The sequence below is a fragment of the Neopelma chrysocephalum genome, unplaced genomic scaffold, assembly GCF_003984885.1.
Source record: "Neopelma chrysocephalum unplaced genomic scaffold, ASM398488v2 Primary Assembly neopelma1_84, whole genome shotgun sequence".
Lineage (NCBI taxonomy): Eukaryota > Metazoa > Chordata > Aves > Passeriformes > Pipridae > Neopelma > Neopelma chrysocephalum.
Window position 1 is genome coordinate 11,028,948 of NW_020897746.1, and position 14,047 is coordinate 11,042,994.

General features: G+C 63.7%; 2 protein-coding genes across 2 annotated transcripts; both read left to right on the forward strand.

Moving 5' to 3' along the window:
- The first annotated feature begins 3,188 nt into the window (after positions 1–3,188).
- On the forward strand, positions 3,189–5,148 carry RPL38 (ribosomal protein L38). Its single transcript, XM_027691586.1, has 5 exons — positions 3,189–3,246; positions 3,431–3,462; positions 4,024–4,084; positions 4,647–4,769; positions 5,048–5,148. The coding sequence occupies exons 2-5, from the start codon at positions 3,460–3,462 to the stop codon at positions 5,071–5,073; spliced, it is 213 nt and encodes a 70-aa protein (XP_027547387.1). The 5' UTR covers positions 3,189–3,246; positions 3,431–3,459; the 3' UTR covers positions 5,074–5,148.
- A 721-nt stretch (positions 5,149–5,869) lies between these two features.
- Positions 5,870–13,914, forward strand: TTYH2 (tweety family member 2). Its single transcript, XM_027691782.1, is given in 15 exon segments — positions 5,870–5,998; positions 6,548–6,720; positions 7,945–8,056; positions 8,441–8,661; positions 8,909–9,004; positions 9,099–9,166; positions 9,283–9,357; positions 9,506–9,561; positions 9,673–9,765; positions 9,844–9,936; positions 10,013–10,126; positions 10,128–10,156; positions 10,638–10,823; positions 10,919–10,998; positions 12,608–13,914. Coding segments are annotated over 15 exon segments (1,569 nt in total). The 3' UTR covers positions 12,652–13,914.
- Positions 13,915–14,047: the final 133 nt, after the last annotated feature.

Consider the following 14,047-nt stretch of genomic DNA (forward strand, 5'->3'; position numbering starts at 1 on the left):
TCCCCCAGCCCCGTGTCCCCTCCCTCCCAAATTTGCTCCCTCCTTCGCAGGGCATTTCCATGAAAATGGAAAGGCCGCTTTGTTTCTCGGGATTTGCTCTGCCCGTCCCCCCCCCCTCCAGCCTGTGCCTGCCTTTGTCCTCCGCAAACACGGAACAAAAGGGGAAGAGACGGAGAAAATACGACCGAGGCTCCAAACGGGCTGGTTTGGGCCCCAAATTGCCCATGAAGCTCCGGATGCTCCGAAGGAGCCTGGCTGATGGATGAGGCCGAGGGAGCTGCACCGGGAGCGGATTGATCAGCTCCCGGCAGCGCTGCCAGGGCCCTTCGTGGGAATCTGAGGGAGGAAGAAATTGAGAGTGAAAGGGGAAAAAGAAGGAAATAGGGAGGGATTGGGGAGAGATTCCTGTTGCTGGTAACGATGGATGCTCCTGGTGGATTGGTTAATCCACCTTTCTCCTCTGCGCTGGCGGGAGAAATTCCAGTAAACTGGGGGAGAAATCAATTCCTGCTGAAGCTGGAACAGGGAATCTCCGGTGAACGTGTCCTGTCGTGCCTCCTGTTCCCTCTGCCAGCTCCCACCTCTCCCACAACGCCTTCCAGCACAAACACTGTGCAGAGGGATCCGGGAAGAGCAAACCAGGGGCTGGGTGGTGACAGCAGTGCCACCGTGCTGGGGCTGGTGTGGGGACACCCTGCTCCGTGTGCACGGGTTGGGAGGAATTCAGGAGGAATTTCTCCATGGAAAGGGTGGCCAGGAATTGGAAGGGGCTGCCCAGGGAGGTGGTGGAGTCCCCATCCCTGGAGGTGTCCAAGCAATGCCTGGCCGTGGCACTCTGGGCTGGGGGACAAGGTGGGGATCGGGCACAGGTTGGACTCGATAGTTTTGGAGGGCTTTTCCATGGACTTCCAGCTCCCAGAGCCTTTGGAGCTGCTGGAGGAGGAGGAGAATAAAGAAGAGAAGGAGAAGGAGGAGGAGGAGAAGGAGGAAGAAGGCTCCTCACTGACCTGGTCCCCAATCCTCACCCCAAGGTGCCACGAGCCCCCCAAAACACAGGGTTCAACACCCCCCGATCCGGTCACGGCGCTTCCCGAGCGGAATTGGGAGGATTTTCCAATATAAAACCAGCAGCCGGCGGGTGAATTAAGGCCGTTAATTGAATTTCCTCCGGCGGCGGAGCCGGGGCCGGTGGGAGGCGGCAGGAAAAGCATTTGATGTGCTGGAAAAGCTGCGGATTCCGAGCGTGGTGGGGTTTGGGGTTGGTGGGTTGGCGGCGATATTTTTTTTTTTATTAATTTCTTTTTTTTTTTAATTTCAAGTTGGTCATGAAAAGAGCCCCACTTCGAGCAGCTAATGACTCTCATGAATTATTTCTGTTGGTTTAGGCACCCACTCGGCTCTTCAGTGTTGTTAAGGAAGGAGAAGGGATTCTGTTCCCAGGGAGTGATGCCTTTTGGGGGGTTCAGGGGACAGGGGGACGGTCACCCCCTGACCCTCACACCCCCACCCCCAGCTTTGATGGCAGTGCCAAGGTGCATTTTGGGAGAGAGAGATGGATTCCATGGTGAGCTGGAGATGGATCAGGAGTTGGTTGGATGGCTGTGAACATCAGGGACCAGTGGTGGCCCTGGGGGGGGCCGTACTGGGACCAGTGTTATTTAATATCTTGGTTAATGATGTAGAAGAAGGGATCACAGAATCATGGAATCGTGGAATGGTTTGGATTGGGAGGGACCTTAAAGCTCATCCCATCCCATTCTCTGCCATGGGCAGGGACACCTTCCACTAGCCCAGGTTGCTCCAAGCCCCGTCCAACCTGGCCTTGGACACTTCCAGGGATGGGGCAGCCACAGCTCCTCTGAGAAGTGCCAGGACAAGGGGGAATGGCTTCCCACTGACAGGGCAGGGTGAGATGGGATATTGGGAAGGAATTCTTGGCTGTGAGGGTGGTGAGGCCCTGGCACAGGTTGCCCAGAGAAGCTGTGGCTGCCCCTGGATCCCTGGAAGTGTCCAAGGCCAGGTTGGACAGGGCTTGGAGCAACTTGGGCTAGTGGAAGGTGTCCCTGCCCATGGCAGGGGGTGGAATGGGATGATCTTTAAGGTCCCTTTGACCCAAACCATTCCATGACTCCATGATGAAAACCAGGTGATTTTGGGGCTGCCAGTGTCTCCTCCCTCCCCAGCCAGGCATCAACATTCAGCTCTGGTGCCAAAACGGGTGCTTTTCATGCCAGTTTAGTTTTATTATTATGCCAAAAGCTCCAGTTCTCGGCTGTCTCCTCCCGGCGCTGCTGATTTACTCTGCGAGGGGTTTAATTACCCCATTCAGCCTTCCTTAAAACACGAAAAACGGCTCGAGTCTGGGAGCAATTAAAAGGCAGCGGAGTAGATCAGCCCATCAGAGAGGAGAGAAGTAAATCAAACAATTAAAAAGCTCGTTTGGCGCAGAGGGAGAAGGGTCCCACCCCAAAACCCTCCCCTGGGTGGGAGCCCTGGGATGGGACCTGTGGGTTTCCTCCCAGTCACTGGGCTTAGGGTGGTACTGGGAGCAACTGGGGGGATGTCACTGTGTGGGGAGTGCACTGGGATGCAGGGGGGTGGGGGCAGACACTGCTGATCCCACCCAGCCGCCCTTGGGGTCATCCCAGCACCCCCAAATACTGCTCCAGTCCCACTTAGGGCTTAGCAGGATGGGGATGGGGACGCAGGGAGAGGATGGGGTCACTCGCCCCCGCCATCCACCCCCAAGGATTCCTGCCGGGGTTTTGGGGTGGGTTTGGGGTTTAGGGGCGGGTTTGGGCTTTGAGCGGGGCTGAAGCTCTCTCTTGTGGCAAGACTGGTCCATTACAGCCCTACTCGAATCATCGAGCCCCAGCATCTCGGGGAGGAGGGCCTGGCGCAGCAACAAGATGGAATCTTAGATGGATCATCCCGAGTGGGAGATGAGGCTGAGCCTCAGGAAAGCGAGGCTCGTGAAACTGCAACCAGCCCGCGCTGACAGCCTTGCTCCACCTTCCCGGCAGCGCACGGGTGGATCCGGGAGGGTGGAAGAGCCCATAATTCCCTTCACACCCCGCTTTGCCCTCAATGGGCGGGGCTGAGCCCGCGCCAACTCATCGCAGGTGCCGCCAGTGCCCCCACTCTCGCGATCGGGCGCAGTTTGTCCCCCCGCGCGCGCCGTAGGCCATATAGTGCCCAGATGCGGAAGTGCGGCGGTCACTTCCTGCTTGTTCGCGGCGGCGACGGGTGCGGGATGGCGGAGCGGGCGGGGCGGGGGATCCGCGGCCATCGGGGCCGGGGGGCACGGCGCGGGGACAAGGGGGCAGCGGAGGGGGGCAGGGGGCGCGGGGGGGCTCGGTGGCGGGCGGGGAGGGCGGGGGCGGTGGGTGAGGGGCTGCGCTGACGCCATTTTGGGTCGCTTGTGCCGCAGGTTGGAGCGACCGAGCGCGCGCTGGGACCATGGTGAGGAGGGGGCGGCGGGCAGGGGGCTCCTGGCGGTGGGGGCTGTGCTGTGGGCCCGGCGGGGGGCGGGGGGGATTCCCCCGGGGGTCTTTGGCTTGTCTGTGCCAGGGCGGGGGGGGGGCTCTGGTTTGTCGGGTTGTGGACACGGTGCAGAACGGGGGGATCCCCCCGAGGGTTGGGAGGTCCTTGTCTGGCCCCAGACAGGGTGCACATCAGGATGGGGGGGGTGTCCTTTCCTGGAGGGCGGGAGGGAGGGTGGGGGGTCTCTGTCTTGTTCAGTCTCGGGCGTGGTGCAGGATAAGGGAGGTCCTGGGGGTTAATGGGGATCCTGGGGGGCTCTAGGGGATCCGGGGGGGTCCTAGGGACTCGGGGCAGCCAGAGCGGGAGTTGGGGATGAGCTTTGGGCTGGGAACACACTGTGGGAGTGTCCAAGGCCAGGTTGGAGTGACCTGGAATAGTAGAAGGTGTCCCTGCCCGTAGCAGCGGGTGGCACTGGGTGGGCTTTCAGGACCCTTCCTACCCCCCCATTCCATGATCCCACGAGTCTCTTTGCCTTCCCAGCCTCGCAAGATTGAGGAGATCAAGGACTTCCTGCTGACAGCACGGAGGAAGGACGCCAAGTGTTAGTGGAGGGTCCTTGGGGGACAGGGGTGGGATGGTCAGCACAGGTGCCTGTGGACACTGAGCAGCTCCTGGGCTCAGGAGCACCGAGGGACGAGTGCTGGGGGTCTGTGGGTGACACAAACTGCCTTTGGCTCTGTGTGGACCGAGACCACCCCTGTGAACAGTGGGGCTTGCAGTCCAGAGGGTGTTCCCAGGCACCCATTCCCACTGCCCCTTGCCCCAGGGTGTTCTGCCAAGCTCTGTCACGACAGAGGGTGATTCATCCTTAAGAGAGTTCTGTTGCCAACACAAAGTGACAACCATTGTAACACTTGCACTGCCCTGTCTTGGTCTTTAACAACACGTGGGGAGTGTTCCCTCTTCTCTCTCTTCTTTGGATGGGCTGTCATGGGATCTCTTGGGAATGTTTTGTTGCTCAGGGCGTGGGTGGGAAAGGAGAGCTGAGCACTGGGGAAGCACCACTGAGCTCTTCCTGCCATTCCCCCCCGGAGGGCTCTGCTCGGGGAAGGGGTTGGGGTTCCTTGGGGTGACTCTGGGGTGTCTCTGCCCTCCCCCCACAGCCGTCAAGATCAAGAAGAACAAGGACAATGTGAAGTTCAAGGTGCGCTGCAGTCGGTACCTCTACACCCTGGTCATCACCGACAAGGAGAAGGCCGAGAAGCTGAAGCAGTCCCTGCCCCCAGGTATCCCAGGAGAACAGGAGGGGGGGTGGCTGGGATTGAGAGGAGCAGCCAGAGCCCCCTCCCCTTTGGAGGTGTCTTTGTGGAGCTCCCGCTGTCCCAGAACTGGTGCCACCACCAGCACTTGGCATTCCCGGGGAGTTGGAGGGCTCTGATCCCAAAGGAGACAGAGGGCTCCAGGAACCCCTTTCATGGATGGTCCCAGTGAAGACAGGGGGCTCCCGGCACCTCTTCCTTCCATGGCTGAGCCCCCCCCAATCCGTGTCCTCTCTCCTGCACAGGTCTGGCCGTGAAGGAGCTGAAATGAGCCGGGATGGGCCGTTCCCCTGTTGGATCCTCTGTGTTTGTTACAATAAATAAACAGATAAATAAATAAAACCCTGTTCTGGTGTGACCTTGGGGGGGTTCACACCTTGCGGTGCTTCTGTCGGGGGGTCCCGGGGCCGCTTTGGGGGGGTTGGGGAAAACCCGGACTGGATTTTTTTCAGAGTACGGAATGAGGTAAAACCCAGACTGGATTTTTTCAGAGTACGGAATGAGGTAAAACCCAGACTGGATTTTTTCAGAGTACGGAATGAGGTAAAACCCGGACTGGGTTTTGCCGGAGTGCAGAATGAGGTAAAACCCGGACTGGATTAGGCACGTCTGTCCCCCGTGGCCGGGCCCTCCATAGCGCCTGGTCCTTGGCAGGAGGTGAGAGGGTGGGGTTCCCCTATAGCAGGGAGGGGTTGTGCTGGGCTGCGGCGACCCCATGGCAGGCAGGGTTGGGTTGTGCTGCCCCCATAGCAGAGAGTCATGGGGTGCAGTGCCCCCCTATATCAGTGAGGAAGGGGGGCAGGATGGGGCGCAGCGCTGCCCTATAAGAGGGAGGGACAGGGTGCAGTGCCCCTATAGCGGGGGGTGACGCTGGGATCGTGCTGGGGGGGACACACGGGACCCTGTCCCCGCTCCGCCATGCCGGGGGCGGTGCCGGCGGGGCGTGGTCGGTGGGCGGGCCCGGGGGGGGGGGGGTGTCGTGTCCGGGGGGGGCGGGCAGAGCCCGCGGCGTGGCGGCACCGCCGCCCCCCGCCCGCCACCGGCGCCCCGCGCCCCCCGGCCCCGCCATGGGGCCCGCCCGCGCCGACTACCTGGCGCCCTGGTGGGCGGCCTGGCTGCACGGGCTCCCGCACCGCGGCCCGCGCCTGCAGCCCGTGCCCTCCGCCTTCCGCCCGCAGGACCCCGACTACCAGCAGGTACCCCCGCCGGGACCCCCCCCCGCGCCCCCCGCTCGCCCCGGGCTACCCCCCCAACCTTCACCCCGCTCTGTTGGCCCCGGCGGCGCCCGGAGCCAGCTCTGATCTCACGGCGCACAAAGCGCCTTTCATGGCCCGGCCCCCCCCCCGCCGGGACAGCCCGCACTGGCACCCCCGGCCCCGGGGGGACGGGCAGGCACAGGGTCACCCCCTGCCTGTGCCGCTCCCGAGCCCCTGCCCCGCGCACCCACCGCGTCCACCGCGGCGTCCCGGACCGCGGGGACCCCGAAATGAGGCGAGGGGGGCAGCGCCGGTGTCCCGGTGCCCCAGCGCCCGACAAAGGGTGGCTGCGCCCCAAGCCCCCCGACCTGCGGCTTGGTGGCCCCCGCGCGGGGATGGGGAGGGGAACAGGGACGGGGACAGGGACAGGGACGGGGACGCTTCCTCTTCCCCTCGTGACGGTCCCATGGGGCGCCGGACGCGGCCGCATCCCGGGCACACGTGCGGGTCACGGGCACGGCCGCTGACTGTCCCCTCTCTCCTTCCCAGTCGCTGCTTCTCCTGGGCTTGGTGGCCGCCGTGTGCCTCGGCCTCAACCTCCTCTTCCTCACCGTCTACCTGATCTGCGTGTGCTGCTGCAAGAGGGACCAGGACCCCGACTCCAAGCAACCCCACTCCTGCTGCGTCACCTGGATGGCCGTCACCGCCGGGCTCCTCTGCTGGTGAGGACGGGGACGGGGGCCCAGCGCTGTCCCCCCCGGCCACCGAGGGGACTCTGCGCCCCAGCCACGAGTCGCTTTAATTAGATCTGTGCAATTAAATGTGGTCCATCCCAGCCTCCTCCCGTGCAGCTGCTGGGGCGGCCCCAGGGACCAGCTGCGGGCCAGCCCCGTCCCCTCACGGCTGTGCCGCCTTCCCGGCTAATCCCGGGCGGGAGCGGGGCCGGTCGCTAATCCCAGCCCGGAGCAGATGGCGGGCGGCAGCCTGACCCAGCTGGCAGGTCCCTTGTGCCCGGCCTGAACTGCGACCACAGCAATTAGACAAGGGGACACTTCTCCCGGCACCGCTCCAGAGGCTTTCCAAGCCCACCCCGGTTTGGGGCAGCCCGTGGCCGGGAGGACTCCCCAACAGCCATCCTGTGTCCCCCCAGGCACTCCTGGCCTGGGAGGGGACAGGATGGGCCCCGGGAGCTGTTTGGCTGCCCGGCCACGACCCTCTCTGCAGACAAAGGGGCTGGTTTGCCGGGGCGGGGCGAGATGGCTGCCACGGAGCAGGGAAACAGGGGAAAAACGGGAATGGGGAAGCGGCTTTAATGAGCTCAGCGAGCTCCCCCCTCACCCCTCCCCGCCATGGCAGGGGGTCTCTGCAGCTCCCGGGGGCTTTGAACCCCCCCAACAGCCTGTTGGTAGCCGTTGAGGGGCTAATGGTGGCCAACAGGCTGGTTTTTGCACAGGGAGAGAGCAGCCCTGCGTGAGCCAGCCATGTGTGGGCACATGCCCGGCCAGGGCACGGCCAGGGGCACCCTATTTCTTGGAGCCAGCTGTGACTTTCAGCCCAGCTCCATCTGGGAACACCACAGGGGCCGTGGAGAGCTCGCCTGGGGACCTGGAGCGGCTTCCGTGTGCTCCCAGCAGGTTCAATCAGGAAGCACGGTGCTTCCAGCGGATTCCCCTAATCTGCTTGGCCCAGCCCCTCCACCTCAATCTCCCAGGGTTTGGCGGGAGGAGCTTCAGACCCTCCGTGTGCCTGTGGAGCAGCTCTGGGTGTCCCTGGGCACCGGCAGGAGCAGGTGCCTGTGCCATCACTTTGGCTCTGCCCTGCCATGGCTGAGGGGTCCCCCAAACCCGGGATGTTCCAGGGAGTGTCCCCTGTCCAGCTGGTGTCCCAGGGTGGGTCTGTACCCAGTGTGTCCCTCCCCTCTAACCATGTCCCCTCCCTGCCCCCAGCGCTGCCGTCGGCATCGGCTTCTACGGGAACAGCGAGACCAACGACGGGGTGTTCCAGCTGCTCTACGCCCTGGACCACGCCAACCAGACCCTCACTGGCATCGACTCGCTGGTAGGACCACGGGCAGGGTCCCCCAGGGGGGACAATCCCCCATCCTGGGTTGGGTTGGAGCACAGGGGAGGGAACTGGAGGGATGTCCGGCTGCTCCGGCCAAGCCCCCGGGGCAGCCGTGCTGTGCTGAGCGCGGGAGGGTGACGTCACCCCCCAGAATGGGACCTTTGTGGCAGAATGGGAAGGGCTGGGGTGGCCGTGGCAGGGCTGTCCTGGAGGATGGATCCATCTTGGGCTCGGGGGGTTGAGGTGGGGCTGCTCTCCTGGAGGAAGAGCATCGCATGGATGGGGCAAAATGTCTCCTCCAGGTGTGCGGCTGATGGCAGGGTGGTGTCCCGGGGGGGGATGATTATCCCAGGGGTCTGACCATCCCACCTTTGCCAGGTTGCAGGCACCACGCTGCAGATGCAGGGGGGGCTGGAGCAGCACCTGGCACGGCTGAACGAGGTGCTGGCGCCGCGGGGGGATTACGTGCAGACCCTCAAGCTGGTGGAGCAGCTGGCCGGGAGCATCGTCCTGCAGCTGCAGGGGCTGCCGGGCTGGGGGGGCGTCAGCGCCGACCTCACCGCGCTGTCGGCACGCGTCGCCTTCGTGGAGTACTACCGGTGAGTGTGGAGTACAACCGGTGAGTGTGGAGTACAACCGGTGAGTGTGGAGTACAACCGGTGAGTGTGGAGTACAACCAGTGAGTGTGGAGTACAACTGGTGAGTGTGGAGTATTACCGGTGAGTGTGGAGTACTACCAGTGAGTGTGGAGTATTACCAGTGAGCAGGGCCTCAGCACCACAGAGGGGGTGGCCCCAGCGGGGTCAGGGGGTGAACACAGGTGACAGAACCTTCCTCTGCGCCCAGGTGGCTGGCCTACCTCCTCTTCTTCATCCTCGTCCTCACCATCTGCCTGCTGGCCTGCCTGGGGCTGGCCAAGCGCTCCCGCTGCCTCCTGGCCACGTGAGTACCCTGTGGGTGGGATCGGGGGGCTGGGGGGGATCGGGATAGACCCTACACACGTGCTCCCCCCTCGTGCTCCCCGCTCTCCACGCAGGATGTTGTGCTGTGGGCTGCTGACCCTCGTCCTCAGCTGGGCCTCCATGGCCGTGGACACGGTGGCGGGGGGGGGGGGGGGGGGGGGGGGGGGGGGCAGGGCTGGTTCTGGCTGTGCCGGGGCCGTGCCAAAGGCTGCGGGCACCGTCCCGTCCCTCCCGGCCCCTCGATGTCCCTCTGGTCCCCGCAGGGCACCAGCGACTTCTGCGTGGCCCCAGACAAGTTCATCATGAACCAGACAGACGACGAGATCAGTGCAGGTCAGAGCCAGCTCCCAGGTGGAGCCAGGGTGGGGCAGAACCCCAAAACCTGCCGGGGGGTCCAGTGCCCCCCGCTGCCATTCTGCCCCCACACACTGCTCCCCGTCCCCCGGGACGCTCCTACCAATGTGTCCCCTTGGCTTTGCAGTGGTGGCTCACTATTACCTGTACTGTGACCAGAGCCTGAGCAACCCCTTCCAGCAGGTACAGGGGGACTAGGCACCCTGCTTGGGGCTGCCTGGGGCTGGGGGGGTCCCAGGGATGGGGGGTCCCAGGGCTGGGTGGCTCCGTGACTGTTCCCACTCCCCCTTGCAGGTTCTCACCGTCTTCCAGCGCTCGCTCACCACGATGCAGATCCAGACCCAGGGTCTCATCCAGTATGCACTGCCCCTCTTCCCCACAGCTGAGGTATGGGAGGGGGTGCTGGGGCCCCACCTGCCCTCGCTCCGCTCCCCAGCACCGTCCTGACCCCCTCTTTTCACATAGAAAGACCTGCTGGGGGTCCAGCAGCTCCTCAACTCCTCAGAGACCAGCCTGCACCAGCTGACAGCCCTGCTGGACTGCCGGGGGCTGCACAAGGTGAGGGGGGGTCCGGGTGGGGACACAGCTCTGGGGTCCCCCTGCTCTACCACCAGCCCTGCCTGTGTCCCCCCAGGATTACCTGGACGCCCTCATCGGGATCTGCTACGACGGGGTGGAGGGGCTGCTCTACCTGGGGCTCTTCTCCCTGCTGGCAGCTGCCTCCTTCTCCACCATCATCTGCGCTGCCCCCCCGCGCCTGGAAGCAGCTCACAGGACGGTGGGTCTGCCCGCGGACCCCTGCCCACAGCCCCCCACCTGCAGACCACCCACCTGCCCACAGCCCCCCACCTGTGCAGCCCCCCGCCCATAACTCCTGCCCCTGCAGCCCCCCTGCTCACCGCCCCTCTGCCCGTGGTCCCCTGCATCCCCCCTGCCCCTGCATCCCCCCTGCTCACAGCCCCTCTGCCCGTGGTACCCTGCATCCCCTGCTCACCACCCCTCTGCCCGTGATCCCCTCCATCCCCCTGCTCACCACCCCTCTGCCCGTGGTCCCCTGCATCCCCCCTGCCCCTGCGGACCCCCTGCCCACCCTCCCACACGTGCAGCCCCCTGCCCACAGCCCCGCTGCCCACAGCTCCTTCCCCCACAGCCCCCTGCCCTCACCATGGGCATGGAGTGGCCACAGGCACCTCCCAGGCCTCCCGTGGGGCCCCCCCCTGGTTTGAGACTGAGCGTGACCACCGTCCCCTCCTGCCCAGGGACCGGGACTACGACGACATGGACGAGGAGGACCCGTTCAACCCCCAGGCTCGGCGCATCGCCGCCCACCGCCCGCCCCGGGGGCAGCTCCGCAGCTTCTGCAGCTACAGCAGCAGCCTGGGCAGCCAGAGCAGCCTCCACCCCCCCGCCCAGACCGTGTCCAACGCCCCCGTCTCCGAGTACATGTGAGGTTCCCCCCTTCCCCGTCCTTTTCCCCCCGGGTCCCCCCCGCTGTGCCGGGGCGGGGGGTGATGGGGGTCCCGCTGTGCCCCCTCCCCAGGAACCAGGCCGTGCTCTTCGGAGGGAACCCGCGCTACGAGAACGTGCCCCTCATCGGCAGGGGGTCTCCCCCCCCCCACGGTACGGTGGGCGACCGAGGCCAAGTCCTTCTTGTGACACCCCCCTGGGGGGGGGATTTCCCGGGGGTGTGGAGCCCGTCGGGGTCACCGAGAGCCGCTGGCCGGGGTGGGATGTGGGGGTGATCCCGGCCCCCTCCTGCCCTTGCCGAGGACGTGGCTCCCCCTGCCCGGCTCTGACCCAATTCCCGGCCGGCCCACGGGGGCTGTGGGGAGGGGGCACAGCCACGTGCTCGGGGGAGCCTGAAATAGCCCTGCCCTTCCCTCCCTTCCCTGTGCTCCCTCTCCGTCCTCACTTTCAGAGGATGCTCCTGGCAGTGTCTCCCTGCCCGTTCCCGTTTCCCTGCTCGTTGTTAATCCCTCCCTGTCTGGTATTTGCTGCTTTATTTTTTATTGCTTGTCTTTTTTTTTTTTTTTTTTATGGTTTCTTTTTAATTTTTGCATCCATTATTTTGGAGCTAAGTTGCCCATCAAGAGTAAGTTCAGCTGCTTCCCTCTCCCTCCTTATCCTGGGGCAGCAGCTGGGTTCCCCCATCCTCCCCCTCTTCTGTGCCTCCCTCCATCCCCTTTCCCTGGCTGGATTTCAGGAAGAGCGTGGAGAGCTCGGGGAGGGAGGGACTGGGCCACAGTTTGTCCCCAGGAAGTTCCAGGAGGATTTGCAGCTCCCCCACATTGGGATGCTGGCCCCCATCTCCATCCCCAGAGCCCCCCCCAGTCGGGCAGTGGGACAGGGACACAGCTCTGGGAATGCTGCCATGGCAGGAATACTGTGCTCCCCTCTTCCAGGAATGATTTTTTCCATCAGGTGTAATCCATTGCACAGACCTGGCAGCTGGTGAGAGCCTCTTCCCTGGGGGGGGGCACATGAGTGAGGGGATTAATTTGAGCCCTGAATGAATTTACCCAGGATTCAGATCCCAGAGGAAGGACTTTTCAAGTCCAGAGGAACAAACTCGGAATAATCTTCCTTAGTGCCTGATTGGGGTGATCCTCCCTGCTGTGAAATCCTGGAGAAATGTGATTTTGAGAGGCTGGAGTTTTGGGGCCCTGCACTGTGCTCACTATGGAATTGTGCACATGGGGTGATTCGGGATGAATTTGCTGCTGGGCTGGAGCTGGGAAGGTGGAGGATGATCCTGGAAAGGGACAAAGCAGAGCTAGAGGGGCTTTTGCTGCAGTGTAATAGCAGGTTTTGGGTGGTTTTAGCCTCTTTTTGGTAATTTGGCTCCCCAGGACAGGTGTTGGCTGGGGCAGGGACAGCCCTGGGGTGGCCACGAGTCCCCTGGGAGAGGGTGAGGGACAACTGGGGCATCCCTGGAGGGGGATGTTGTGCCCAGGGAGGAGGGACAGCACGGACCTGCCACCCTGGGAGGCTCCTGCAGCACTTCCAGGGCTCCAGGCTGAAGAGGTCTCATGTCCCCCAGCCCCTAGACAGGCCGTGAGCAGGGTCTGCCCCTCTCCCCGTGCCCACCTGGCAGATTAATTAGGGATCAATCCACATGGGAAGCAGCGTTCCCTCTCCATGGGGGCCGTCCCTGGCCGTGCAGGGGTTGTGTCCTGGTGTTTCGGGGGGTGCTGACCCCCCTCCCCCCGTGTCCCTCCCCATCCCACAGTACTCCCCCAGCATGAGGGCCACGTACCTGAGTGTCACCGATGAGCACGTCCGGCACCGCGGCGACTTCCCGGCGTAGGAGGAGACGCCGCCGGCGTTTCCCTCGGGAAACCAAAGACCCCCCCCCGGAGAACACGCGGTAGGAGACGCGGCGGGGGCTGGAGGAACGAGCCCGGAGACCCCCACCGTGCACCCCTCTGAGCCCCATCCCCGGCGGCTCCTGGGACTCGACTCTTCCTGCCTTATCCCGGGGAGCGCGGAGGTGCCGCTCTGGCGTCGGCTTCTCCCGGCTCGGGAATGTCGGAGCCTTCCGGAGGGCAAATCCCGGGACCACGCTGCCCCCCAGCACCCCCCCCCCCGGGGGGGGGTCAAGGCAGGGGCTCCCCTGCTCCCGTAGCAATGCAGCACCAACCACTAGTGATCCCAACCTTTCCCAGTCCCCTCCTTCCCTGGCTGCTCCCCCGTGGGCAGATCCGGCCCCCTGTGCCCCCCTTCCCACCCCCCAGGCTGGGGAATTACGGATGTTTTGGCCTTGCTGGCTTTTCCTTTGCTTTGCCCCCTGGGATTCGGGAGCTCTTGGGAGCGTGGGATGACTCGCTGACTCTGTTCTGGAGTGGGGTTTTCTGCAGTGTAGTTTGGTAGCAGGTTTTTTGGGTGGTTTTAGGCTCTTTTTGGCGATTTGGCTCCCCAGGGCAGGTGTGGGATATGGGGCAGGATCCCCTCCTCCTGCAGGACGGCCCTGGGGCAGCCAGGAATCCCCTGGGAGAGGGTTAGGGACTACTGGGGCTTCCCTGGGGTGGGATGGGGTGCCTGGGGAGGGGACAGCGTGGACCTGCCACCTTGGGGGGGGGGCTCATCCAGCATTTCCAGGGCTCCTGGCAGAGGAGCTGGGAGACCAGTATGAGCTGAACGGATCCTTTGGGGCTGCCCTTTGGCACAGGGATCCCCAGGAAGCCCTTCCCCATGGAGCAGGGAAGGACCCCTGCTCCATCCCAGCCAGACCCTGCAGCCCAAAGGGCGCGGATGGGGTGGTGGGTGTCCCCCACCCAGGGCCAGTACATCCCCCTGCCTCCCTCTTTCCATGTTCCCCATGACTAGCATCCCTCCCTTTTGGGGGAAATCCCAAGGGATTTTGTTATTATTTTTATTTTTTTGGCTTTTAACATTTCCATGTAACGGTACTGGTAGAAGAGCTGTTGTTAACCGCATGTGAACTAACCGAAGGACTCTGGCTGGGAGCTGGAGTCCGGCTGGATTTGTATGTGCCCTTTGAGGGGAAAAAGATAATAAACACTTGGACTAAATTTATCTCCTCCACGCGGGTTTTTTTTTTGGATAATCTGAGGCAGCTTTTATTTGACCTCCCCAACATGGCGGCCGTCACGTGACAGCGGCGGGCGCCGCCATTTCGGGGAGGTCGGTACGCGGCCTGTGTCACGTG